The 26,032-nt window shown below is 32.3% G+C and overlaps 4 protein-coding genes and 1 non-coding gene across 8 annotated transcripts; 3 read left to right on the top strand and 2 right to left on the bottom strand.

Annotated features, from left to right (window-relative positions):
- Positions 1-12,544: 12,544 nt before the first annotated feature.
- Positions 12,545-16,646, bottom strand: Rab27 (RAS oncogene family member Rab27). Its single transcript, XM_003691459.4, has 5 exons — positions 16,015-16,646; positions 15,736-15,806; positions 15,407-15,521; positions 14,214-14,326; positions 12,545-13,811 (listed from the first exon to the last, which is right to left on the bottom strand). Exons 1-5 carry the CDS (start codon positions 16,156-16,158, stop codon positions 13,628-13,630), a joined length of 627 nt encoding a protein of 208 aa, XP_003691507.1. The 5' UTR covers positions 16,159-16,646; the 3' UTR covers positions 12,545-13,627.
- A 100-nt stretch (positions 16,647-16,746) lies between these two features.
- mal (molybdenum cofactor sulfurase) lies at positions 16,747-20,278 on the bottom strand. Of its 4 annotated transcripts, none has more exons than XM_012483424.3 (7): positions 20,052-20,278; positions 19,746-19,899; positions 19,003-19,671; positions 17,964-18,943; positions 17,705-17,899; positions 17,411-17,625; positions 16,747-17,325 (listed from the first exon to the last, which is right to left on the bottom strand). In XM_012483424.3, the coding sequence occupies exons 1-7, from the start codon at positions 20,143-20,145 to the stop codon at positions 17,140-17,142; spliced, it is 2,493 nt and encodes an 830-aa protein (XP_012338878.2). In that variant the 5' UTR covers positions 20,146-20,278; the 3' UTR covers positions 16,747-17,139. The 4 variants fall into 4 exon arrangements, with proteins under 4 accessions (XP_012338878.2, XP_086764088.1, XP_086764087.1 ...); XM_086907962.1 differs by having other exon boundaries at positions 19,003-19,692; positions 20,052-20,259; XM_086907961.1 differs by having other exon boundaries at positions 19,003-19,692; positions 19,746-19,902; positions 20,052-20,258.
- A 631-nt stretch (positions 20,279-20,909) lies between these two features.
- On the top strand, positions 20,910-20,991 carry TRNAS-GCU (transfer RNA serine (anticodon GCU)). The gene has a single exon. It is a non-coding gene; the product is annotated as a tRNA-Ser (tRNA).
- Positions 20,992-21,089: 98 nt separating this feature from the next.
- Positions 21,090-23,216, top strand: LOC147657653 (uncharacterized). Its single transcript, XM_086907960.1, has 3 exons — positions 21,090-21,713; positions 21,784-22,340; positions 22,423-23,216. The coding sequence occupies exons 1-3, from the start codon at positions 21,587-21,589 to the stop codon at positions 22,438-22,440; spliced, it is 702 nt and encodes a 233-aa protein (XP_086764086.1). The 5' UTR covers positions 21,090-21,586; the 3' UTR covers positions 22,441-23,216.
- A 383-nt stretch (positions 23,217-23,599) lies between these two features.
- On the top strand, positions 23,600-25,177 carry LOC100865017 (uncharacterized). The gene is made up of 2 exons (XM_003691457.4): positions 23,600-23,626; positions 23,918-25,177. Exons 1-2 carry the CDS (start codon positions 23,615-23,617, stop codon positions 24,725-24,727), a joined length of 822 nt encoding a protein of 273 aa, XP_003691505.1. The 5' UTR covers positions 23,600-23,614; the 3' UTR covers positions 24,728-25,177.
- The last annotated feature ends 855 nt before the right edge of the window (positions 25,178-26,032 follow it).

The following is a 26,032-nucleotide window of genomic DNA, read 5'->3' as shown; positions in this document are numbered from 1 at the left end:
GAGAGATCGTATCGAACGAGCCGTTCTCCACCGGCACGCAGCAGCAGGAAAAAGGATTATGAACACGTGACGAACGATTTTTTTAAACTTTTTAAAAATCTTATTGACTTCCTTCGCTGTAATCGATTCGACTCGATTCGATTCGTGTTTTTCCATCCGATTGAAATTCTTACACGTTTTCGTTCGCAGAATTCGGAAAACTTCTTTTAACTTTAACCGTAGCTGTGCTCCGATTTATCGCAACAGAATGATAAAAGGTTGATGGTACAATTTAGATTTTTAAGATCCACAATCTTAATAATCGCGTACAAGGGTCGGGGAGATAGAATTAAACTGCGGTTTCTGAGGAGAGGGTGAATCTTGAAAATCCTTGGAAATACACGATCCTCTCAAAGTGCATTCGATTTTTTTCAAGTTCAATCCACCGTTTCTAAACGGTTTAGAGCGAACGAAAATTTAACAATCTCGTAAACGATTTAATAGAACGTTCTACCTTCCTTCCCAAAATCCACCATCCCTTAAGTTTCCAAATACCTCGGCCAAAAGACGTTTCGATCGTTATATATATATATATTAAAAATCGCTCGTTACTCAAACTCCAACTCCTGATCTAAATGTAACGAGACTCTCGTTCCAAGAGTCGCAATCTGCGCGTACGTGCACGCTCGAGTTTGAGAAGGCGATCGGTTTAATCGGTGTTTAAACCGATTTCAGTCAACTCGGTCGACTCTCCTTTCCTAGAATTTTTGTCGTTAGTTAAGATTTCGCGCGCGCAACGACGATTCGTTTCCCTGGAAATGGTCGATGCACGATTGAATATTGAATTAATATCGCATAGGAGGCGTGCCGATGATTTATCACACCGGCTGGATACTTTCTCTCATGTTCTTTAATATTGTTCTCTTGACTCACGTGCCAAGCATCGTGTTCGTGTGCTGCAACATATCTTCGTAGCTACAGAAGATTTATTTATTTATTTATAATTTTTCTTTTTTTTTTTTTTGCAAGACGGACATCTCAGCAAATGTTGTCAAATATTGTCGTCCCTTCTCCGTTTCCAAACAAGAGCCGTGATCTCTGCTCTCGAATTTATCCCATCGAAAAACTTTAATTCGATTGATTCGAGATAAAGCATAAATATACGCGGAGAAAATTAGACGCGATTTTGTTAAACCAAGCCTCTCCCCCCTCGTGCAGGTAAACAATCGATAAGTAATTCAATGTTCACCTCTTGTTCCTTCCCTTCCGGCTGTGTACCCTTTTCTCCGCGATCTCGATACGATTTTAAGAGAGAAAATTACGTATTCGATAACTATTTATCGACGTACGCTCTTTTTCTCTTTATTTTGCTCGAAGAGAGGAGGCGCGAGAAATGGCGTTTCGTCGTTAATCAAATATTTATAACCCTCTCGAAACCTTAAGCTTCGTTCGAATCGGTACGATACGATGGGAGAAAGAAGATTTTTCTTCTTCCTTCCTTTCTTTCTCTCTTTTTTCAAATACGAGCCATTAATTAGAGCCATCAACTCTTGGTAATTTCCTCGCTTTCATATTCGAAACTTGGAACCTCGCTCGACACATCGCTCGCCGTCTTCGAACGGATGGAAAGACGGGACTCGAGATTTGCAATTGAAATGTGCTAATCAAGTTACTGGGACGGAGGTCATTCGTTCGAAAGGTTTCTTGCTTAATTAAGTCGTAATTTTGCATCCTTGGAATCGAAGCGCGAAACGATGGGGATGAGTTAAAAAAAAAAAAAAATAAAGAAAGAAAGAAAGAAAAGGAGGGAGGACAAGGATCGAGGAAAGCTGTCGACTCTGGCGAAACTTCTTTCCGTTTGCCTTTTTCCCCAACGTCGATGACGTTACGAAGGATAAAAAAAAAAAAACGAATCCACTTGATGGGCGGAGTAATTAGACGCTATTCAACGACGAACGAGGAAATTTAAAGAATTTCTCGCGAGAAAGAATTTAAAAAAGAAGGATAAAAACAGTGCGTGCGTATCTTCGGGATCCTGTAATAAAAAAAGAAGAAGGAAAAATATCGAGTCAGAAATGTTAATAACGCGTGCAACGTTTGCAACGTTGGATTGCGGTTGACCCGAGCACGAAACCTTTCCTGCGTGCTTCGCACGTTTTCCCAAAGTTTTCATATATACGTTGGAACAGATAGGAGGAACAGTTGAATTTGCACTTTGTCCCACGGTGGACACGACCAGACGTTTCGTTGTTTTAACAGAGGGAGAAGTGGAACGGAAGTCAGAATTAGAATTAAGGACAACCGCAACACGTTTACCTCGCGATCAATTATGACGTTTCGCGAGCAATTCCGTTTTAATTCATCGTTAAAAAATAAAATCTTTTAACAAGAAACAAAAACTTATCGTAATCCATAAATACGGTGAACAAAAAGGGAAAGCATTCGACGAATGCTTATTTTCAACAGGCTGATGTAATTTAATATCAAAATTCATTCTTCTTTTTTTTAAACATATCTTTCTATCGAGATCGATTCTTCAAAGACAAAGCATTGTATTTCGACGAAAACGCGAAAATTACATCGAAGATGGAAAAATTGTTGGAACGTCGGCTCCAACGTTGAAATTTAACAAAAAACAAAAACTTATCGTAATCCAAAAATACGGTGAACAAAAAGGGAAAGCATTCGACGAATGCTTATTTTCAACAGGCTGATGTAATTTAATATCAAAATTCATTCTTCTTTTTTTTAAACATATCTTTCTATCGAGATCGATTCTTCGAAGACGAAAGATTGTACAAAGCATTGTATTTCGACGAAAACGCGAAAATTACATCGTAGATGGAAAAATTGTTGGAACGTTGAAATGGCCATCACGTGTTGAGAAGTTTACGGGGATCGCAAATTACATGCAAAATCGAATGCTCGGGCCGCGTCATAGCGCGCGACAAACCGTTCCTTTCGGAAAAACAGACAGACGGAAAGGGACTTTGTCGGCACGTCTCAAGTTTGCCCGGAGGAACTTCCGGTAAATCGAACATTCCGCGAAACTTTGACGGCGCTCGCTCGAGGAATTTAAAAGTTTGCGCCAACCCCCGGAGATCTTACACAATCTTGGCCGGTTACCTAATACGCACCTTCGAAACTGTTTTCGCGTGTTAAATTCCAACAAACGATACAACGAGTAGCGCGCTTCAAATGTATTCGAATAACCGCTCTCTGTTTAACTCTCGATTCTCGAACAAATTTTCCCATCTTTCTAATTCACGTGCTCGACACACTCTAAGCAACGAAATCTATACGTAGATGTATATATATTTCCCCCAAAGTAGAAGAGAAGGAGAGAGGCCAAGAGGAGAATAAATATCAGGATCGATCTGATCCGAACGGGGTCACGGGAGGAGACGTGTCTCTCGTTTAGATCGTCGCAGCTTCTTAACCCTTTCGTTACTGCACAAGATGCAGATATGTGTGACTCTACAAGTGATTGAGATTATTATGCATCGAGTATTCTTCTCTGGAATGCATATTATTCTCACGAGATTCCTCGATAATAAAAATCACCAAAAAGAATAAGCTAGATGTTTGAAAGATAATTTACTTTTTCCCAACAACAGACACGAAGGTATACACTCTGTTATTTTCCAAACTTGTTCACCTTTATTCAGATTAATTATTTTTTAATTTGATTTCACCCCATCCCTTGAAACGATGAAAAATAAGACACGAGAACATGTTGTATTTCAAAACGTAATTAGAAGTGAGCGCATTTATAAATACCCTGTTTCGAGGAAACTTTTATTCTCAATAAACACCGTCAAAGCGACTCGAATTGCGAAGCGTAAACGCGATCTTTCGCGACGATTTTTTCGTGCTCACTTTTAAGGGTTAAAGAAAAGTGGGCGAGTGAGGTCTAAACGGGGGGAGTAGGGGGTAACGGAGAACATTTTAATTTCGCTCGGGGATCATATTCACGAGTTGGATCGGGACGAGTTCTGGCAAAGGTATCTCGGTCGGGCGCTGGAATCGCCACGGCAATTTCATTTGTCCCATTTCGAAGCGGAATAGCTTATAATGTCGAAATAAAACGTCCCGCGGAACCGCCTAGTCGCCACGTTTCCCAACCATTCTCGTCGAGAGTCACGATCACGACGGGGCGGGGGGGATATGGCCGGGGGATATGGAAATCTACCAACCACCTCTGGCACCGTAATTCGATTTCGCCTCCTCGTGTATCCTTCGCTATTCTTAACGACACGACCTCGTTAGTCACGCCATCCCATCCCGACTCAGCCTCGAAATCGTTGGACGAGCACGAGATTTCGATTCGCGCTGCGAATCTGGCTCTTTTAATTGTTGCACTTGGATGAGAAAAAAAGGGCCTTTGGAGATTTAAGACTCGAGCTATTCTCTCTTTTTAGAATAATAATGAGACACGACTCCTTCCAAGGGTAAAAACGTCTAAATTTCTTCCGGATCGTTCGCCTTCGTCCCCCGAATTTCCGTCCCTAGAATCCGCGAATCAATGAACAATATCGCCAGCCCTGGATTCAACGTCTTGTCCCGAGACAATCGGGAGAGGAGGATCGATGTATAGGCGCGGAACAGACGTCGCGTTTTCGAGTGAAAGAACCGCTTCTACGTGGCTCTCCCCCACGCTTCTATTCGGTTGATGTTCATTCCTCCGCGTCTCCTCCGGGACAATACGATGCGCCCGATTGTTCCACCGAGGAGGAGGATTGCGAAACACGAGAAACTAGCTGCTGCTAGGCAGAAACTCGGGGGAGAAGATATCCGGTATAATACTTAAAAATTTAATTTTTCCATTCGTTGAATCCTTTGTTTCCTTTTCTTTCTTTTTTTTTTTTTTTTTTACCTTTGCTCCGCGAAATTCACGACATTTCGATATTTCTTCTCGACTCGACTTAAAACACGGCGAAATTGAAAATTAATTTACCGTGAACGCTTTGAATGTCTCGATTCGAGTGTCTCACTCGCCGATTTCACGGGGGGATAATTTATAACGGAATGATTTATTTATAAAACGCGTTGTCGAGTGGGTTTCGATTTGGTGTCGCGCAATTGCGTCTGAACAATTGGTGAGTTCCAATTTGGAGAGAAATCGGGATGAGCAGGATGATAATTTGCCGGACAAATCTTCAAATCAAGATCGAATAGTTGAGACTGGATCACCGCTTCGGATCCCGTTAATCGAACCTTCGCAGTTCAGAAATTGTTACATCGAAAAGGCGGATTGCAGGTTTATCTTAAGGTTTAATTAAAAATCGTTACATTTGATGAACACGCTATTACTGACTCGGTGAAAATCCAATTTTTAGATCAAAAAAAGAAAAGGAAAAGAAACGTTTAAATATGTCCCCCTTACAACTCGATCGATCTGATTTTTTCCTCGTTCGAAACTCGACGAACGAAACTTTTCTTTTTTTATCTCGTCTCTCGCAACGAGACACGTAAAGTTCGGGGGATTTTTTACGAATACGATCGTATGAAAATATTGATCCACGGATTGTAAAAAGTTGGAGAATCCGTGTAATATTCGTGCCCGAACAATTTTCTCGACTCCCTCGTTGAACGGCGAGTTTCCGCCACTCTTCCCTCTCTTCCCCAGATTTATTTTCCTTTTTCCATCACGTTGAAAAAAATATGTTTTCCCATCGATGCTAAACGATTTCCTATCGACGGCGATATGCAAATAGTAGGAATTTTTATACGCGCGCCGGTCATTTTTCATTCGCGCGGACAAAAGCGTCCCCGACTCGTCCCGCCACCGTGAAAACGGCGAAACTTCCCGCCACCTGTCCAACCTGTTCCTGGCCAAGATTTAAATATCGCCGAATCGAGGATCGAATTATTTCTCGATCGGAAAATTTCGAGATGGAAGGCTCGCGAATGGAATTATTTTATTTCGATCGCAACAACTTTCGTTTTCCACTCTTTCCTCTTTTGTATAATTCTTGAACAACACTTAATATCCTTTGATCAACCAACAGTGCTTCGATGTTCTCGCTCTTCAACCGATGCTTCTCATCAATCCTATTTGCGACTCCTTCACGGAAAATCTCGCTTCCGAAACTCGAGATCCGCGACGATTCCGCAATCAGTTTTAATCTCCGTATCACAGAGAGAGAGAGAGAGAGTAAATGGGGAGAGGGATCAAGCTCGATTTCTTTAATGCTTCGATTTATATAAATTGAAAATCAAATCTAACGTTTCGTAATTTTGTTGTGTGAGGAACGCGTTTTTCTTTCGTCGGAGGAAATTCCTTCTCCTCGTTTAGCTTCTGAAAATCTTCCTGAAAAATAATTACGTGTTACACTCTTCGATATTACGTATTCAAAATATTCCAAAAATATTCAATTGATATTACTTTGAATATCACGTGTGCGAATAAGTTTCTTCCCCTTTTTTTTCTACGATCGTAACTTCTAACCGAATTCGAATCGCTTCGCCGTTCGTGGCGCCATCTGGAAGAGCGTTCTTTCGTTTTTAAGAAGAGTTTCCAGAGTCCTGTGCAACGATTTCGAGCGAAATCGGTTGTCGAAATGGTTTACGCTGAGAGAAAACATTGTATCATATGGAACAGTGGAAAAAGTGGTAGCAAAGATAATTTAAAGAAATTTTAATTTGGAAGGCGACGATCGTTCAGGTGCACGATATAAGACGATATTTATCCGTCTGAAACAATTGGGCAATCTTCTACCTGATTTACGTAATAAAATCTTGAATTTGGAGAAAAGAGAAAGGAGAAAGAACTTGTTTGCACACTTAATAAATACAAATGCGTATTACATTCATGGAAATTTCATGGAAACGAGTACAATACGTCTCTATCGAATAAAATAATGGATCAAAAGCGGAGAAAAAAAATTCTCCAAATCTGAAGATCCGTCAATAAGGTGCCGAATCCGGTAGAGTAAAGAAGTTACAAATAATAATATATTCCATATAACTTTCGAAATATACGAAATATATCGTGTTCAACTTCGAAAATCCATTCTACCTTCTTAAACATTTATATAACTCGATATTAATTCCCAATCCAACTTGAACCCATTCCGAATCTGCTTGATCCCATTACAGGATTTATTCCAACCGCGTGGGAAACAATTAAAGATTCCTGGTCATTACCAGGCAAGCTCTGGAGGAAATCGAGAGGGTTCATCCAGGTGACGGAGGGGGGTTGGAGGGATGATCCTCTTCCAATTAACGTCACGTTCTCCTCCGGGATCGTTATCCTTATCGCCGGCCGCATTCGAGGGCAGCGTGGAAACGATCCAGCGTTTTCAGAAGGAAAGAAAAGTTGAACCGCCGTCTACTTCTTATTCCGCTTCCGCTTTGTTTTAGGACAGCCCAGGGAATCGTAAGCGGCGCGGCTGCTTCCGGATGCGGCTCCCCGCGCATCCTTTCTTCCGGTAAATCCGCCTCCCCCCCCGCAATCTGTGGGAAGGGAGGGTTAGGAAAGTTCTTTCGAGGGAGCTGGAACCGGTGGTGGCAAAATGACACCGGCCATCTCCGATCACGGCCATTCAAGAGTGTAAAAAGAACGATAAAAAGGAAGGCTGTGGATGTGCCGGTGGATGTCTCTGGCGCATCCGATGGGAATTTGAACTGCATGCTTTCCAAGAGTTTCTTCTTCTTTTTTTTTTTTTTTTAATATAGGAAAGAGATAAAATGAACGAAACGACGTGTAAAGAGATTTAGAGGGGGGAGGGGGAGGGGGGATAAAAGTAGGTATGGTAGCGGTGTTGGTAGTTTATATAGAAAAGTGTTTCAAACAAACTTTAAGGAAGGTAAAACTGATGTAATATGTTGGACAACATAGAGCTTTATGATTATGATTTTCACAACGAAATGTTGAATTATAGGTGGAATTTTTGAAAAGACGAAGCAATCGAGAATTTAAGTAAAAAATGTTACGGAGAAAGAGAGTAAACGATAATGTTACGGTTAATGCGAATCGGATGTGAGACGCGATGATAAAATATCTCGTGTCTTTGGATGTTTTTAAACGTAAGATTTAGAGACAAATTTCCCAATTGAAATTTGAAAATGTGCAATTTTAGCATCGTCGAGGCAATGTCAATTTTCACCCTTAACGTCCCCAAGTTCGATCGAAAAGAACATCGGATGTAAGTAGCGACGATTGGCTGTCGAGCAACAACTTCCGGCGAGCAATGTCTAATTTTTCAAGCTTCTCGTGCACGCAACAATTTCCGGGCCATCCTCGATACGAGCTATTTGTCAATTGGTCCATTTCGAGCGAGAAATTTAGTTAGTTTTTCCGCGGCAGGAAATAAAAAGGCGATTTCCTCGATTGCATTGCTATTATTTCAAGAACTGGGACGGCTTTTTATATTGTTTTTATCTGTGGGATGTAAAAAAATTTGTGATTCGCCAATTCAATTGTCTTATCGTTTGAAACAATTATCTGTGTCCATCTGTGGAGATCAGTCAACTCGAAATTAATAAGAAATTAATTAAACAAAAAATATTAGCAAGACAATTAAGTTTAATTTATATAACAAATAAGTTGTCGTTGGTTAATATTTACTGCATAATTATATTATTATTGCGTACTCGTTTAAATCAATCCTTTCAATTAAGATAATGTTGTTCAACAACATTTTCTTCGTAGTCGAGTATGAAATATTCTTAAAGAAAAATGACTTTCTGTAACAGGAGTCTAGAATGCTGATAGAGCATAACTAAACGAATAGAGAGACGCGAGGAGAAGATTCAAGACCACCATATCCACACTTATACACTTCCATTACTTTTCTCTCTAAGTTAATAAGAAAATAAAAGGACAATATTGAATAGTGTTTATTTTTTAATATAACACCTTAGTACTTCGTATGATATTAATAGGGATACAGAAGGGAAATAGAAGTATTGGACAAGAGGAGCAACAAAAGAGTGTAATTTAATTATTAATTTATCATAACATATTGATGCTTTCGATCCAATGTTACTAGGATTGTAGAACGATAGAAGAGCAACGAGTTTCCGACATCACCGATATTCTTCCTTCCGGATAATGCATCTTCGAAGTAACAGAACAGCAGAACGTGACAAGAAGTAAAAAAATATACGATATCTCAACAAGTTGAACGGGTGAAACAAAAAGGAAAAAAATTACATCGTCAAAAAGCTTACTTTCGAACAGAAATCGATATCTTAATCTTTTCGAAGACGTCATAGAAAAGGTTCGAAAAAGAGTTAACAAATCATTCGATTAAATTCAATTCGAATGATCCATTTTACTCTTCTTTTCGTGGAAATTCTTTTTCCTTGATACATCACCATTCAAGCAAGTTATACATCAGGCAACCAGTATCAGCATCGATCCAGAAACGACTTTCAACGTCCGGTTGAATGATCTCCGCGCAATTTCATTTTATCTATCAGGCCGATATCTGGCTCTAAAAGTATTCCTCAATCCCTTCTTAGAAACGATTCAGAGAGATCTGCCGCGTGAGCAGGATCCTACTTCCATGTAACCGGAAGATGCCTCTGTTTCGCGAGGCTAAGATGAAATACACGCGAAAGTTGCAGCTTACCAAGATTCGATCGTTAATTCGAGTGATCAGTGTCCGAAATCGATAACCGAACTTCCCCCTCAAGTTCCGAGTAATTTAATTTTCAGACAGTTCCGCGATCGAAAACCTGGTACCACACATCTTCGACCCGCTTACACGCCCCTAAGTTTCCCCGCCGTAATGTCTACGCCCATACATAAACTGGGAGCAGACTGCAACTTCTGCTTTCTTGGCTGGTCTTGCTTTTGATAGCACCCATCGGCTTCCTGGTTTATTTGCAACTGACGGGGGTGAACGAAACTTCGTTCCGTTTATGGAGCAGCCATGCTGAAACTGGGATACTACTGACTGAACATCTATGGATTTATGAAACATTATAACGCTGTAGAAGAAAAAAAATATCGTTGAAATATCGATAAATAATTAATTAAGCAACTGTAATTAAACTCGCTTAAACTTCAACACTTTCGTTTTGTTCAAAAACGAGGTGAACGGAATTAAATTAACAATAGGTCAACGATTATTGTAATTAGCAACGATTTTTTCGCAAAATTTTCGATTAAAAAGTTTCTGGCAACGCAACTCTATATCCTGAAAACTTGGCATCATTTTGAGAGAGAGAGGGGGGGAGGGAGGGAGAAAAGAGTAATGCGAATAAAAGGGAGGGAAAGAGAGATTTCAGAGAGGTTGATGGAAGAAGACATTTATGTCTGCTGATCGGAGAACAAGCATGGTTCGATAAATAGCGTCCTTTTGGTAGTCCTGCGCGCTTTGAACAGGTTCCACTGCTTTGTCTACCCGCCATCAAATGAACTCGAGAGTCCACGTAATAATTAGGTATAGACAAGGCCTAAATGGCAGTCTCAAAGTGGTCGTTATCGACATCAACGGCACGTTGTCGACAGAGACGCCGCTGCTACAGATACCTAATCATTCGATCGATCGATGAAAATTTCAAAGGGAAGCTTGAACAAATGTATTTTCTTCCTGTTCGAGATCACAATTCTTTCTCGTTTAATATACATACATGCGTGTACAATCGAATCGAAGGATTAAAAGGATAAATAACATTGTCGACAGAAATATTGTAATTAATGTAAAAATATATGGAAGAGATAGGGTTGTAAAGATATATTTTTACGAATGTATAGATGATATGCATAGATATACAGTTGAAGTTAAAACTTGAAGACAAAAAATTTATTCAATATATCTATAACGTGTACATACAATTGGAAATTGATTGAAAAAAAAAATATCACGTGTGAATACAAATTAATGTGTTGGTGTATATAATGTATCGTATTTAACACTGATTTCATTTTTGTAACGTATATCACTATGTACATACAGCTTTTGATACAGAATATTTTGATTTTAACGGGTTTAATTGGGATTCCAATTATGCGAAACTGTGAACAAGATCGAAAAATGGATTATAAATAAATTCGAGTAATCTGGTATATCATTGCACAGATTTATCGTGTTTTTTTAAATCGGTTCAGTGGTTAGTTGTTAAAAAAAAAAAAAAAAAAAACCAAAAATTCGAAGCAATAAAATCGAAACGATATACACGTGCGATATAAAATAAAACAAAATAATACAACCATGAAAAATCGTTTATCCAGGGGAAGAAAACTCGATGTATCGTTTACGTTTGTTTTTTACAACTTGTGCATTTTATTGATTCCGATAAGTTTATCCCGAACAAGTGCGTAGAAATGTGTATACCTCATTGAAAGATTCTCTCGATGACGAGTCGAATGTTCGTTCAATCGTGAAATAATTGCGCGGATCCTCGATAAAAGCGCGGTGTGTTCGAACTTACGCTCATAAAAAATGCATTTCGCTCGATTGACGAGCTTAAAAAGCATCCGTAGCCGTAAACAATAACAGCGTTGTGTACAAATAGTCAGCTAATAATCTGGCCAACCCGGTCAGAAACTTTGATCGAACTTCCATAAAGGAAGTTTCCACGCGAAAGTTTTCAAAGCGAACGTCTCAGTTTGCGCGCATTTTCTTCCTATTATCGATTATGAAACGAAGTTTAACAGGTTGATACTCGAAATAATTTTCTAACCGATCTCCCTTCTCGATCTGTTTGCATTTGATATCAAGCCCCGACGGACTGCTATGCGGAGAACACCTGCCGGTGATCCCTTCATGGAGGTAAAATTATATTTTTTTTTTCTTTCTCTCTCTCTCTCTCTCTTTTTTCCTGTTTTCAACTTCGCTGCAAAGAAGTTTCGCACGGTTTCTCATACCTTTCAACTGGTAAGATAAAGTTCGAAGAACGACCTACATTACGGTCTCAGAGCGTCGTCACCTTTGATTGATTGTATCGGAAATCTGCTTGGAACTTCGTGTTCTTCGAGTTTAAACTGTTGTTCGAGTTTTTGGCGAGGCAGTTGCTTTTAGCTTCGGATTATCCATAAGTGCGCTACTTTATGGTCTTACCAGTTGAGGATTTGCAGATAAACGGAGAGAAACTCGTTTAAGCAGAATTACAGATGGCTTATTTACCCTGCGAGAATATTCTTGGAAATTTCCGTTCAGATTCTATTTTCTATTTTCTCGAGAGAGAATTTTTATGAAGTATATAAGATAGATAAATACGTATCACGATATAGCACGCTCTTTGCGTTGCCTGGTTAGATTTGAATTGTTTAACAGACTTGTTTAAAAACGAGAGAATTTTACAGTAAACGATGTCGAAAACACACAATCGCAAACTCCAACATGCAAATTTACATTTTCATCGTAACAACACGGCTTAGTAAATATCTAATCAGAATTTGAACACATCAAGATCCACACGAATTCACTCGAAATCGAATAAATACGTCAAAATTCGAGATTCAAAATTCTCTTCGTACGCGAGAAAAAGTTAGATCAAAAATTTATTAGAATAATTCATCATCGTGCATTTTCATTTTCCGTTGCTATCAAGATTTGTAGCAAATCGAAAATGAATAACAGAATTTTTTTGAAACAGAGAGATGTAATTCGTGCTATCTTCTTTTATTATATCGATGTGATACAACACATAGGATAGAGCAACAACTTACAATATCTCTATCTTAAACAATCTGTTACATTAAGAGAAATATTATAAATATATCTTTTCCTAAAAACGCATTGTTAAAGTTTCAAAAGATCAATTTTCTTATGATAATCCTATAATATTTTAATCTTGTCGTCATTTCTTTTACGATGATTCATATAATTCAAAAAAATCAGAAAATCATCATCCCACTTTATATTTTTATATAGATATTCAATAAATATTTATATATTTAAATACTTCTTGATCAATCGTGATTCATAGACATAAAAATTGAAAGAAACAACATGTAAATTTCTCGATTTGCATAGACAATGATTAACATTTTTTAATATTTCCTCTTAATAACTATATAAGAACAAACATTTAATCTTCATAAAATACATTTTGTTTAAAAACTTGATAAGAACAGAGACATTCATCAGCATTCGACGATAGTACAAACAGTGCATCAGACAACACTTTGATTGTATTCTCAGCATAATTTCTTAAAGACTAGATGTACAACTTTGGTATGGGCACAATAACAGCATCAAAAATACATATACATATATATATATATCGAAAATTGATTGTTTCACCTTACATAAATCGCAACGTTATCATATCACAATTTTTGGCGAATAAACAGAGAAAACAAACAAGATATATTGAACACGTTGTGCGTACGAGAGTAACAGATAGATTACGTTATCGGGAAGAAGATACGTTCAACGATTTGTAATACAGACATAATTTTGTACTAGTAGGAAACTATTAATGGAAGACAACAGTATGCGCGTGAATGCGGGAAACAACATGTATAAAGATATACAATTTTTAAAATCATTATTAGTGTTTCGAAATTTTGCACATCTTCGATATTTTATCATGCATACGCATATGCAAATAATATAAAATGCAAATATTTTGAAATATTTGAAGATAAGAGATTCAAGTACAAGTCAGTCAGTCCACAATGTTAGTTGAATAAAATAAATTTTACGAAGCAAATTATTCAGTTACGCTATGCGTAAGAACAGTGTCAGCAGTAGCAGGAAGTACTTGGAGGCGGTGTGTCACGCTCGTTGCATCGTAACACTTTCTGGTGAGGTAGCAGTGATTTATCCACAGTCGTCTCCATTCTGCGCATTACCCGGTCCAGAAGTAACTCTACGGCACGTGCTACGTTCTGACCCGTGGCTGCACTTGTTTCTAGATAGACCAAGCTGAAGAGTATAAAATTCATTAAAAATTTTATTCTTTTCCGTTTGATCTTTTTGATTTTTTTTTTTTTTTTTTTATACTTGTGGCAGTATTCTCTTCAAAAAAAAAAGAAAAATACTTAAATACAGGATATTCTAATAAACTTATATCTTTGAAAGATTTGAAATGTAAATAGTGCAAATTGGTTTAATTTATTTTGCAATTATATTAACAATAGAAACAAAACGATATAAAACAAAATAACTAATAAATAAAAATGTAATAAATAAGTTTACTTGTTACAAAAATATAGAAATTTATAATTTGAAATAAAAATATGATTGCAGTAATGCTGAATGTAATAATTAATCGCATAATTGATAAGAAAGGTAATAATGATAAATACCATGTATTATATTATTTACCCATGTTTTTCTGCTAATTCCCGTGCCTTATGTTCACTAACAACTCGTTTATCTTCGAGATCGCACTTGTTTCCACAGAGAATTATGTCTGGATCTTCGCAATATGCATGAGTCTACACGTATACAGATATGAATCAACGATTAAACAAAAGAATAACAAGAAACGGAAATAATGCCATAATTAAGTAGACAGTAAACAGAACTAAAACAGATACAATTCTAAATCATTTTTTCTTATAATAAAATATTTGAAAAGAAAATTTGTTTAAATTTTTTTTTTTAAATTATTCTAATTAAGAATATATATTAATATACTGAATATAATGCTTTATTTCTAAAATGTTTTTAATACTTAATAAATATATATTTTTTACATTACTCAGGATTATCATAAGGATAATCAATCAATTGAGAATAATTTTGAGAAATAGCTATGTATATATATATATATATATACACGTGTATATTATACGATATCCTGAAAAATTTTTACGAATTTATTGTAAACAAAAATTTTCTAAATAAATTTTATTTATATATATTCCATATTAATTTATTTATTTGAATTTGTCTATATTTAAATATATTTTACAAAAATATATTTTATTTCCAGAATTTCAACAAATTTATTTAAATTATTTTCATTATGTGAATTAGAATTAAGAAATCAATACTTCGTGATCGAATTGCTTTTTATATAAATAATAAATATTAATTATATATCATAGAGCATTAAATACGAGGTCTATTAACGATTATTTTAATAAAAACGTGATGCAAATCTTTTTTAATTTTCATTTAATAACTGTTGTATATATTTGTATATTAATAAATTTTACGATCTTTCGATCGAACGATAGTTTGAGTTTTTTTATATAAATATACATAAAATAAAAAATACTTAATATCTATTATTAAATTAATACTAGTTTATCTACAATTATTTTTTAGCATGCAAACAAAATAAAGCACATTTTATGCTTCAAATTTTCAGGCACAATTGATTAAATTTTTTTTATTTCAAGAAAATTTCTAAACAATTTCAATTTATATCATGCAATATATATAAAATCAAAATATTAGTATTTTTAATAGATTACAATTTTAAAATTTTAAATACAATACATAAATTAACTCAAATCATCATTCATTGTACAATATTTATGATAATAATGTTAATAAATAATGTATACCCTAAGCTGCTCCAGCCAATTTCTTACTTCAAGAAAGGACAACTCATTGGTCAGATCAAAAATTAGAAGGAAACCCATAGAATCCCGGTAAAAGGCTGTAGTTAGACTTCTGAACCTGAACATTAGTAGCATTGCAGCACTTGCTATGAAATCTAACATTGCTCTATTGTAAAATATTAATTGCTTGCAATAAAATCTTTTCTTTTTTAATTTATATTAATAAATATAATTTTTTTACTAAAATATTGTTAAAAAACACTAAAAGCTTTCTTTGATATGCATTATTATAAAATATATATTCTCTAATATATTATTATAATAAATGTTACCGCTCTTGGCCAGCTGTATCCCACAATTGCAAATGCACACGTTGAGTTCTACCATTTGCCGTCTGATATATCTGTAATAATTAATGAATTTAACTTATAAGTGATAACATATGTGTATGAAAGACAATTACTATATTATATATTTATATTTTACTTATATAATAATATGTTCTTAATATATTTTAGACAAATAAAATTTATATAAAATAAAACAATTTATATTTAATAATAAATAAAATAACATAAGCAATAACATATTTAATGAGAATAATTTCTTACCACGCGTTTTTCTTTAAAGTCAATACCAACGGTGGATATAAAACGAGATTCGAACGTGCCATCAGTATATTGATATAAAAAACTAGTCTTGCCGACTCCAGAGTTTCCAAGAGCCAAAAATTTAATAAGATAATCGTATTCCATTTTGATGTATTAATAACTAATTATGCACACTTCTATCGTAAAACTTTATTAAAATGGCCACTTTGATATAAACTTCTATGAACTGTTTTTAGCATGACTAAAAATCCAAAAAATATAGCTTGTATATGACTACGCTATAATCCTCCAATTTTAAAATGAGAAATGATCGCTACAGTCAAAGAGAAACATGTGCGGCATTAGACACCTGTTGCCTACGTGTACAATTTTCAAAACATTCGCGCGTTTCACGATATAATATTCAACGCGTAACGTCATTTATTCTAATAAATTTGAATATTTTATGATCAAAGATAAACAGAAGAAACACGTAGAAACAACACCTTACTCAAAATTCATGAACTATACTGAACTTTGTTCACAGTAACGTATGATAGTATATGTATAGAATAACGCCACGGAAATTGCTGATAATTACAGTATTACCAAATTGACAAAGGAAATTCAAAAAAATATAATCTAATTTTAGAAGACAAATCAAAAATTAAATAATTGTAATACTTAACATTGCAATTGATTTGCATTTTTACAATTTATTGAATGATATAAATCTAAATATAAAAAAGCATATTAATTTTTTTATTTTTATATTTAAATTTTTTATATCGAAATTTATAAGACTACAGTTTTTTTAAGTATATTATAAGTATCTATAGTATAAAAAGATTTTTTTTTTAATATAAAAAAATGAATTATAAAATGAACATTTTCATAGAAATAGTTGGTAATTGTGGTGCATATATCTGTATCTTAAGAATAATAATAGTTTATATTTTGCATAAAAGTCTAATATAATAATTAATAATTAATATTAAATCTTGTTTAATGAATTATTAATTTTAAATCTATTATACTTATTTTTTTTTAATAAGTATAATTGCAATTACATTATTCATAACCTTAAAAAACAACCTAAAAAATATTTTCATCTATATTTCAGTAACAATGATATTAATTATTCAATTACGAAATATAAACAGTGTCTCCAACAGTAATAATTCCATTTTCTTTATTTTCTTTACTTAAATAAATACCAAATTTCATTTTTCCATGAAACTGTTCTGTAAGTGTACGTAGTGGTTCTGCTGTTTTTACACCAGTGGTTTGATCAATACAAATCATTTGACATCTAGTACATGGTCCTATTATCTAAAAGAAAAATTATTAATAATCAAAAATCATAATCAAAAAGCTAATTATAGATTATTTTTATTTCTATTCTTTCAAAACAAACCATAAAACTATTTTTTCCAATATAAATATGTTTCCATTGTGTTTCCTCAAAAGCTTCACAACCACTTATTATAATATTTCCTCTAAATCTATGTATAATTGTGTCTTTTTGCACTTCTTTATCACGTACTTTATCACTGAGCCATAATACACTTGCTTTGTTTATTAATAAAAATTGAGCTTGACTAGAAAACGATAATTCAGGTTTAATGTTAGCTGCAAAAGAAAAATATATTTAAATGATGAAATAAAATTTTAATTTTACTTTTAATTAATAATATAATATAAAGCATACCTTTTTCTTTGTTATCATTACTACTTTGTTTTATAAGTCTTAAATTTGGAAGTCCTAATGCTAAACTTATCCAATTAGAAACATCTGATCCACAATCAGTACCTTGTACTTTATGTCCACATACTCTACTTTGGCAAATAGTTTCATTTATAATATTTATGGAATTATCTAAAGGAATATCCATAATAGGCATTCCTAAAATATTTTTGAAATATTAAATTTACAATAAATATATATATAAAATAAATGGAATTTTTACCTGGATAATGTAATTGCATAATCCCCTTGTCTCTTAATATAATTGGTTTTAACAAGCAAAGATTAATATGTTGTTTTTGTGTTAAACAAGTACCAGAAGATGTAATAATCATCCATTCTCTATCATATTCTAAACCTTTTGAATTTAAATTCCAAGAATCTGTTATCTTATAGGCAGCACATGATTTTATTGGATATATATATAATTGTTCTAAAGTATATTCTTTTTTAATTGCACTAGTGTTTGTTATTAGTTTAAAAGTTGAATTATCATTAATAATATGTGTTAATGTTTCTTTTTTTCTATCTTGTAACTTATTATTAATTTCAGTTGCATTATTATGTATTATATGTTTCGTTACGTCTTTTGTTTTTCCATCATGTAAATTATATTTCCTATATAAAAATGTTTTATAATCTAACCACCAATCTGGAATTTTATTTATTGGTGATCCATCAACAAAACATTCTTTAATCATAACTAATAATTTTTGAATATCTTTAATTGTTGACATATATCCAAATGATACTCTTATAGCACCTGTTGGTTTATCATTTATTAAATCTGTAGAACCTCCACAAACATAACCAGCTTCATAATTTTGAAGAATTTCTTTATTTGATAGTGCTAAATGTCTTTGACATGCACCAGGATTGCAAAAGCAACCAGTTCTTAAATGTATTTTAAATAATGCTGCCATATTTAAAACCTCCATATATCCTATATATTCACCATTAGATCGTATGAGATTAAAAGCAACAATACCTCCTTGCATATCATGATTATCATAAACAGTATCAGAATATAATTTTACAACTGGTCTTCCATTGCTATGATGAAGCATTAACAAAGATGTATATAAAAATTTTGCAAGAGAAAATACATGTTTTGAAATTTTTTCCATTGTGATGGATGATAATATGTCAAAACCATATTTTAAAGATATTATAGAAAGAAATGATATAGTACCATCTTCAAATCTGTAAGAGAATAAATATTAATAAGGAATTAAGTTTAGAAAATAGTTTTTAATTTCTACCTTTGATGAAGATTTTGTCGTTTTATATGAAATAATTCAGAACTCAAAGATACATTTACGGTACCACCTCCATAATAAATTTTTTGAAGTGCATTTGCACTAACATTTCTTACTAATAATGCACCAATTCCAGTAGGATATCCAAACATTTTATAAAAAGACAAGCAAATAAAATCAGGTTTAACAATAGACAAATTTAAGTCATTTGTTGATACAAAAGCAGCAGCATCAAGTAAGACATACCACTTTGTAGATGTACTAGGAATTACATTAGACAAAATTCCATTATGTACATCTTTAATCCATGTTAAAGGATATTTTAATCCAGAAAAATTACATTGGGCAGAATAAACAAAGAGTGAATTACTTTTGAGTGAATTGTTTTGTTGTGAATGGGAACTAATAGATTTTGAAGAAGAATTGAAAACTTCAAAAGCATTATTATGGTTTAAGCAAGTTATTTTTGCTCCTTTTTTACAAACAATTTCTCTCATACCAAGAACTGAAGTATGATTATCTTGTGTGTAAACAAAATGGCCTGGATTAGACATATTTTTTTCATCTTTATTAAATAAGAATGTATCAGCTATTATCTTTAAGGATGCAGTTGCACCTGATGTGAAAATAATACTATATTCATCGGCAGATGTATGAAAATGATCTAGAATTCTATAAAAAAAAAAAATAATTCTGATTTTATTTAATTAATAATATTATTCATTTTTTGTTTATTTATGTCTTACTGATATCTCATATGCTCTATAATATCTTGGGTCATATTACTTGCAATTCCAATAGAATGTGGATTAGCATAAAGTGAATTATATAAATCAGAAGCAACATTTTTTATTTGTATATCAGAATATAATGTTGCCCCTGCATGATCTAGATAACATTCTTCTGAAACATATGTTAATTAAAAATATTTTTATCTTCGTATACTTTCTTTTTACAATTGTTTAAATTATATCTTTCATATTATTATATTTACTTGTATTTATACGAAACGTTAAATATAATGATTATATAATTTATAATTTATTATTTACCTTTAATTCTTGAAAAATTATTTTCAAAACTTTTCGTAATCTCTTCATCATATACCGGTGTATACAGTAATGACGAATTTATCGCATTTTCCATATCGATTACTTTGATATACGAATTAACAGTAAAAGTAATAAAATTAGTAATAGATCGTGTTCATCACTTTAGAATAATACCGAACAAGGCAATGACAAGACAGTATAGAAATGATTACCTAATAAAGATTATAAATATATGTTTCATGTTTCTTTAAATTTGAAACGTTGTAAAAATGTTATTTAATTATTTAGTCGAGGCTTAAATATTAACATATATTTGATTTTTAACTAAACAAAAGTACATCAAATTTGCAAAAATCATTTGCAAAATTGACATATTTTTTATTTATGCGTTCAAATAAATAATTTTTCAGATAAGATAATGAAAATTAGAAATGCAAATAATTGAACGATATACATTTTACATATTCGTTTCAAATTATATTTATTATATATATTATTATATATATTTTATATATATATATATATATATATATTGCTTCTTATATCATTTATTCTATTAAATATCAAATGATAATGTTTCTACGATAATATTTATCATTTTTTAAGATTATATTATAAAATTCAAAAAATAGGAGAATTTTGAATTGATTGCAACATTCTTACTCTTTTAATTGCATAAAATCTTTATTTATTAAATATATAAGCAAAATATATGAAATAGAAGTAATTTTTTTAGAACGAATTAAAGTATTCAATAAAAAATAAAAATATATTTAATATATTTGAAAATAAAAGAAATTTGTGTTAAAGTAAATAATTGCAAAATATGATAGACGATGTAAGAAAGATTCTTCATATGACGAGGTGGCCGAGTGGTTAAGGCGTTGGACTGCTAATCCAATGTGCTCTGCACGCGTGGGTTCGAATCCCATCCTCGTCGATTTTACTTTTTTGTTTCTTTTTTATTATTTTAATAGAATTTTTTTTTGCAATATATTAATATATTCCTTTGAAAATTAAAAATAATATTTTGATAATTATTATTGAAATATTGATTTTGAAATATATTGTAGAAAAATAAAACAAATTTTGAACAATTTATATATAACTGTTGTTCAACTATTTTTAAGACTATTTTTAAGACAACTATTTAAAATAATGATTATTACTAGCATAACGCGTGTACATTATCTTATCTTCTGTTTATACATATGTGTAAATATATCACAGCAGAAGGGAATTAAAATACGAAGCAGGTCAAAAAGCTATTTCTTTATATTGATAACTTAAAATATAAAGAACACCATATTACAACATATTATTAATTACCAAAATTTTAATAAGAAATATAAACTTTTAATCGCAAATGAAAATGAATTGCTTAAATTGAAATTTGAAATTTCTTACATGAAGTAAGAAAATTGAAATGACAAACGCTATGAAAATAAACATTACGTAACCTAATATTGGATTAATTGTTCTATAATTATTTCTTAAGTTATTTATTAAAAATCAATAAAAAATTTGATAAAACTATGCAAAACAAGTCTGAAATAGAGAGACCACCAAAACCAACTTGGGGAAGTGAAGTTACAATGCCTTCAGAATTAAATGAATTAAATGAAATTGATTTTACTATTGTAGAAAGTCAAGACGTGTCTGGTATATTATCATGTTATAAAAATAAATTACATTTTTCGCCACAATTTCAATCAAATAATATATACCACAGATCCCACAACGAGTCTTCTGTCTCCAACAGAAGAATATCTTCATATGACCAAACGTCTCATTGAAAATGGTTCATTATCACCTCGTATTTCTATGATACTTAAAGAACTTTACACAATATACGAATTGAATGATGGATATGGTTTAGCAACTTTTGATTCGAAACAGGTATACGTTAAACCAGATCGTATTCAAAAAGATACTGTAGAAATTATTAAACCTCCAATAAAAAGAGAAAAACGAAAAGAAATACCATCCAAAGAAGAAGAATATGTATCAAGAGAGTCATCAATATCTCGGAGAAGCACAGTAATATCCATAGAAGAAGAAGAAGAACCTTTGTTCGGTTTACATGTTGTCAAAGACACCACATTTGAACGACCTTGTGATCCAGAGGCGATTAAAATCAACAATATTTTTTCTGATTTTTCTTTGATCGATACAGGTCACGATAAATGCGTAAAAAGGCGCATCACTCAATGGATAAAAGAAAATTTTAATAATCGCAAAGAAGAACAAGGAACCAGCGAACAAACAAAAAAAAGTTTATGGAGAAACGTGAGATTAAATGAGAAAACATTTTATTTTATAAGAATATATAAATAACTTGATGATTCTCATCTTCGTTTTTTATTTTTAGATATTAAAAAGAAAATGATAAAATAATTTGAAATAGCAAATCATCTAGAAAACCACTTTTTTTGCGATTTTTTTAAATAAATTTAATATCGATCATGCCAGCGATCCGGATCAAAACTTGAAATTGCGTTATGAAGGCTCATTATATAGGATTAGTAATATTACACCTATTTCTCTACGCAGATTTTATCCGTCTTCAGGATCATATTGGAATATAATCGATTTTATCTAATATTAAATATAATAAAATCACTGACACATGAGCAAAAATTATCAGTAGGAACATGTATTACTTTATATGTCAGTGCCACAATTTGGAGAAAGTGCGTCCTTGACAGGTTCCACAATATCATGACCCGGCATCGGTATATGTATCACATTACATAAACGAAAGGAAGGCCAGGATATAAGGGAAAAAAAATTTAATCGTCTTATGTGACGTTGCAGCATTTTTTTATGCAATACAAATTAAAGTGAGTAACCTGAAAAGAGATCACTCACATATGATGAACAGTTTTTTTTTTTTTTATTTAGTTCGTCGAATTTTATTATGTGAATGTATAATTAGCAATGTAACTTTTTCTGGATTTCTTAATGAAGTTAAATGAAATAACATATAAGGTATTAAATATCATCTTCATAAATTCTTTTTTGGAATGTAAGAATGATATATGTTAATTGCACTTTTTTTTTAAGTTTTGTAAAATTGTAAAATACTATTAAATTTAATATATTTAATCTACATATTTTATATAGTTGTAAAAACTTTTTCAAATAAATATATATTATAATAAATTTTATAAAAATTTGATTTTATCATATAATAAAAATATTTGCATCTGATAGGAAGATATTTTCTTAAGATTATTAAAATATAAACTAATATATTCTTTAAAATTGCAAATACTTACTAATTCCATGGTTCTAATTATGTCAGAACCACGCCCAATGTTTATGTATTTGTTCGTGTCCCCTCTTAACCTGGCTATCCTATACTTTCTATCCTTCAATCTTAATTCCTTACGAAAAAAGTATCGCGGTACAGTTTCCCCACTCTTTATCGACCATATCCAATCCCATTGGAAACAGTGGCACCCAAAATTCGATTGATCCCCCTGCAACCTTAGCTGCATATAAATAGTGGGCCAAGTTTGAAACTTCGTCAGAGCACGACTTCTTCACATAAAAGTAAAATGGCATTCAAGGTAAGCTTCTTCCGTGTACGCCCTTCAGAATACAATAAAACTTACAGAGAGATATTTTATATATTGTAACGATGCATAATGTTTCATAGAAAAAGATTTTGTTTGAATTTTAGATTTTAATTAGTTTGATCTTCTTCTATGATGATTTAAAATAAAACTTTCAAAAATAATTTCAACTTGTTGATTCTTTGTTGATTCTTAAAAGATTCTTGCTGTTATTCATCAAATAATATAATAACATATCAAATATATAGTATAATTTCAAATAAAAACAAAAAATTTTTTTTTCAGTTTGTAATATTCGCAGCTTTCTTGGCAGCAGCCAACGCAGGTGGCCCAGCTTCTTACGACATCGCAGCATCATCAGGAGATCATAGCAGCATTGGTTTTAGCCAGGAGTCTACGCAAAAAGGATTCGCTGGCCAGAACGTGATCTCCTCTTACACGAAATCTGACGATTCCGCTCATTCCTTTGTTCGTGTCAGCAGTCAGAGTATCAGCAACGATGCTCTTTTGAACTACGACATTGCTCATGCTCCCCTCGTGAAGGCTGCCTATTCTACGCCAGCCTATCTCGCCCCAACCGCTGCTCCTCTTATTGCCAAGACTTATGCTGCACCGTACAGCTACAGTGCTCCTTTGTTGACCAAGACCTACGCCGCCTCTGCTCCTTTGATTACCAAGACTGCTGTAGCTGCACCAGCTCCTCTTTTGCACGCTGCACCAGCTTCTCTTCTGACCAGATATACCGCTCCAATTGGTACTGTAGCTCCAGCTCCTCTCTTGCACGCTACATCAGCTGCACCTTTGTTACACGCCGCTCCAGCTTCCTTCTTGCACGCTGCACCGGCTGCTCCTCTTCTTGCCAAGAGCTACGGATACGCTGCCCAGGCTCCAATCATCGCTAAAAGTGCTCTGATCGCTCCAGCCGCCGGATATACTGCCTCCATTACGCCAGCTGCTCCTCTTCTGGCCAAGACTTACGCCGCTGCTCCTATTGCTCATCAAGCTCAACTGATCACCAAGGCTTACGGATACGAAGCTGCCGCCCCCGTTGTACACACCGTTTTCAATGGTTTCGGTACCAGCTATGCCTGGTAAATTTCTGATTCCAATTGTGATAACCCTTTTGATTTCCTTTGAGAGAAGGATAGATCTTAGTCTTCTCAAGCCCTAGGAATATTGGATCTTTCGAATGAAATTTCGAAAGTTCGATGATTCTAAAAAAAAATATTATCTCTTAGACAAAGTTCTATTGAGATATAATTTAGACGATGAATTTTACTCAAGGAGGCGTTGTTTTTTTTAAAAATAATATGTGATTCATTAGGAACGAAAGGGTTAATATGACAAATAATAAGATTATGATTCAGATTTGTAGATAAATATTTTGATTATTTCACGTTATTGAAACTATCAGATAGATGTAGATATACGTGTATTGTGTATAAATAGGTATAAATGATATTAATTTTATTTATATTACAATTATCTTTTGCTGTTGCATTAGCGAAATAGATTTTCAAATCTAAAGAATTTACCTTCTGTATGCCTGAATGATTGACAAATAAATTTTAATTTTTTTTTATTCAACGATATTTATCTTGTTTTATTTGTTTTTCCTAAAAAAAAATATTTATATAATAATATATTAATAATATAACTTGATATTATCACAATTTATTTACAAATAATATTAAAAGCACTTTTGTTTTTCAATATTTCAATTAAAATAATAAATTTATTGTATCAGTTTAAATTTATATTACAAATAAAAATTTACTTTAAAAACTTCAATTTATTGTAATACTTCGATTTATTTTTATTCAAACAATAAATAATGATTTATTATATTCTTTAAAAAATTTAAAATCACATGAATAAATAATAAAATTTTTCCTTTTTTAATTCTTTTTTTCACGCGAGTAACGATTAAATTATTTGTTAATAAATTGTAATTACTTATTTTGAGATAATATTTTTCTATTGAAATATATTATATAACAAAATACTATTAAAAAAAACATACATAAGACATGCTTGAAATTCATTATGCTTTATGAAAAAATTTTCTATCATAATTGTAGAATAATTTTAAAATCAATACAATAAATAATAGATAATCAAATCTAATTATTATTAATCGAATCCAATTATCGATTTCTTTATTTCAAAATATTCTTTCAATTTTCAATATAATATGTATCTAATATCTATTAATTAAATATTAATATTAAATTATATTATACATAATTTACCATTTATATCAATTCATAAATATAAATTTTATGATTATTTAAATAATTATTAATAATTATATTAATTATATATGATATGATTTTTATAGTATAGTTGAAATATGTTGTATATAAATAATAAAAATGTAGAATTATGAATTGATAAATT

Source organism: Apis florea, unplaced genomic scaffold, assembly GCF_048593485.1.
Source record: "Apis florea isolate Af1SG1 unplaced genomic scaffold, ASM4859348v1 contig_3034_pilon, whole genome shotgun sequence".
Lineage (NCBI taxonomy): Eukaryota > Metazoa > Arthropoda > Insecta > Hymenoptera > Apidae > Apis > Apis florea.
The sequence above is the reverse complement of the archived record's forward strand: the minus strand, read 5'-3'. Positions and strand labels throughout refer to the sequence as shown.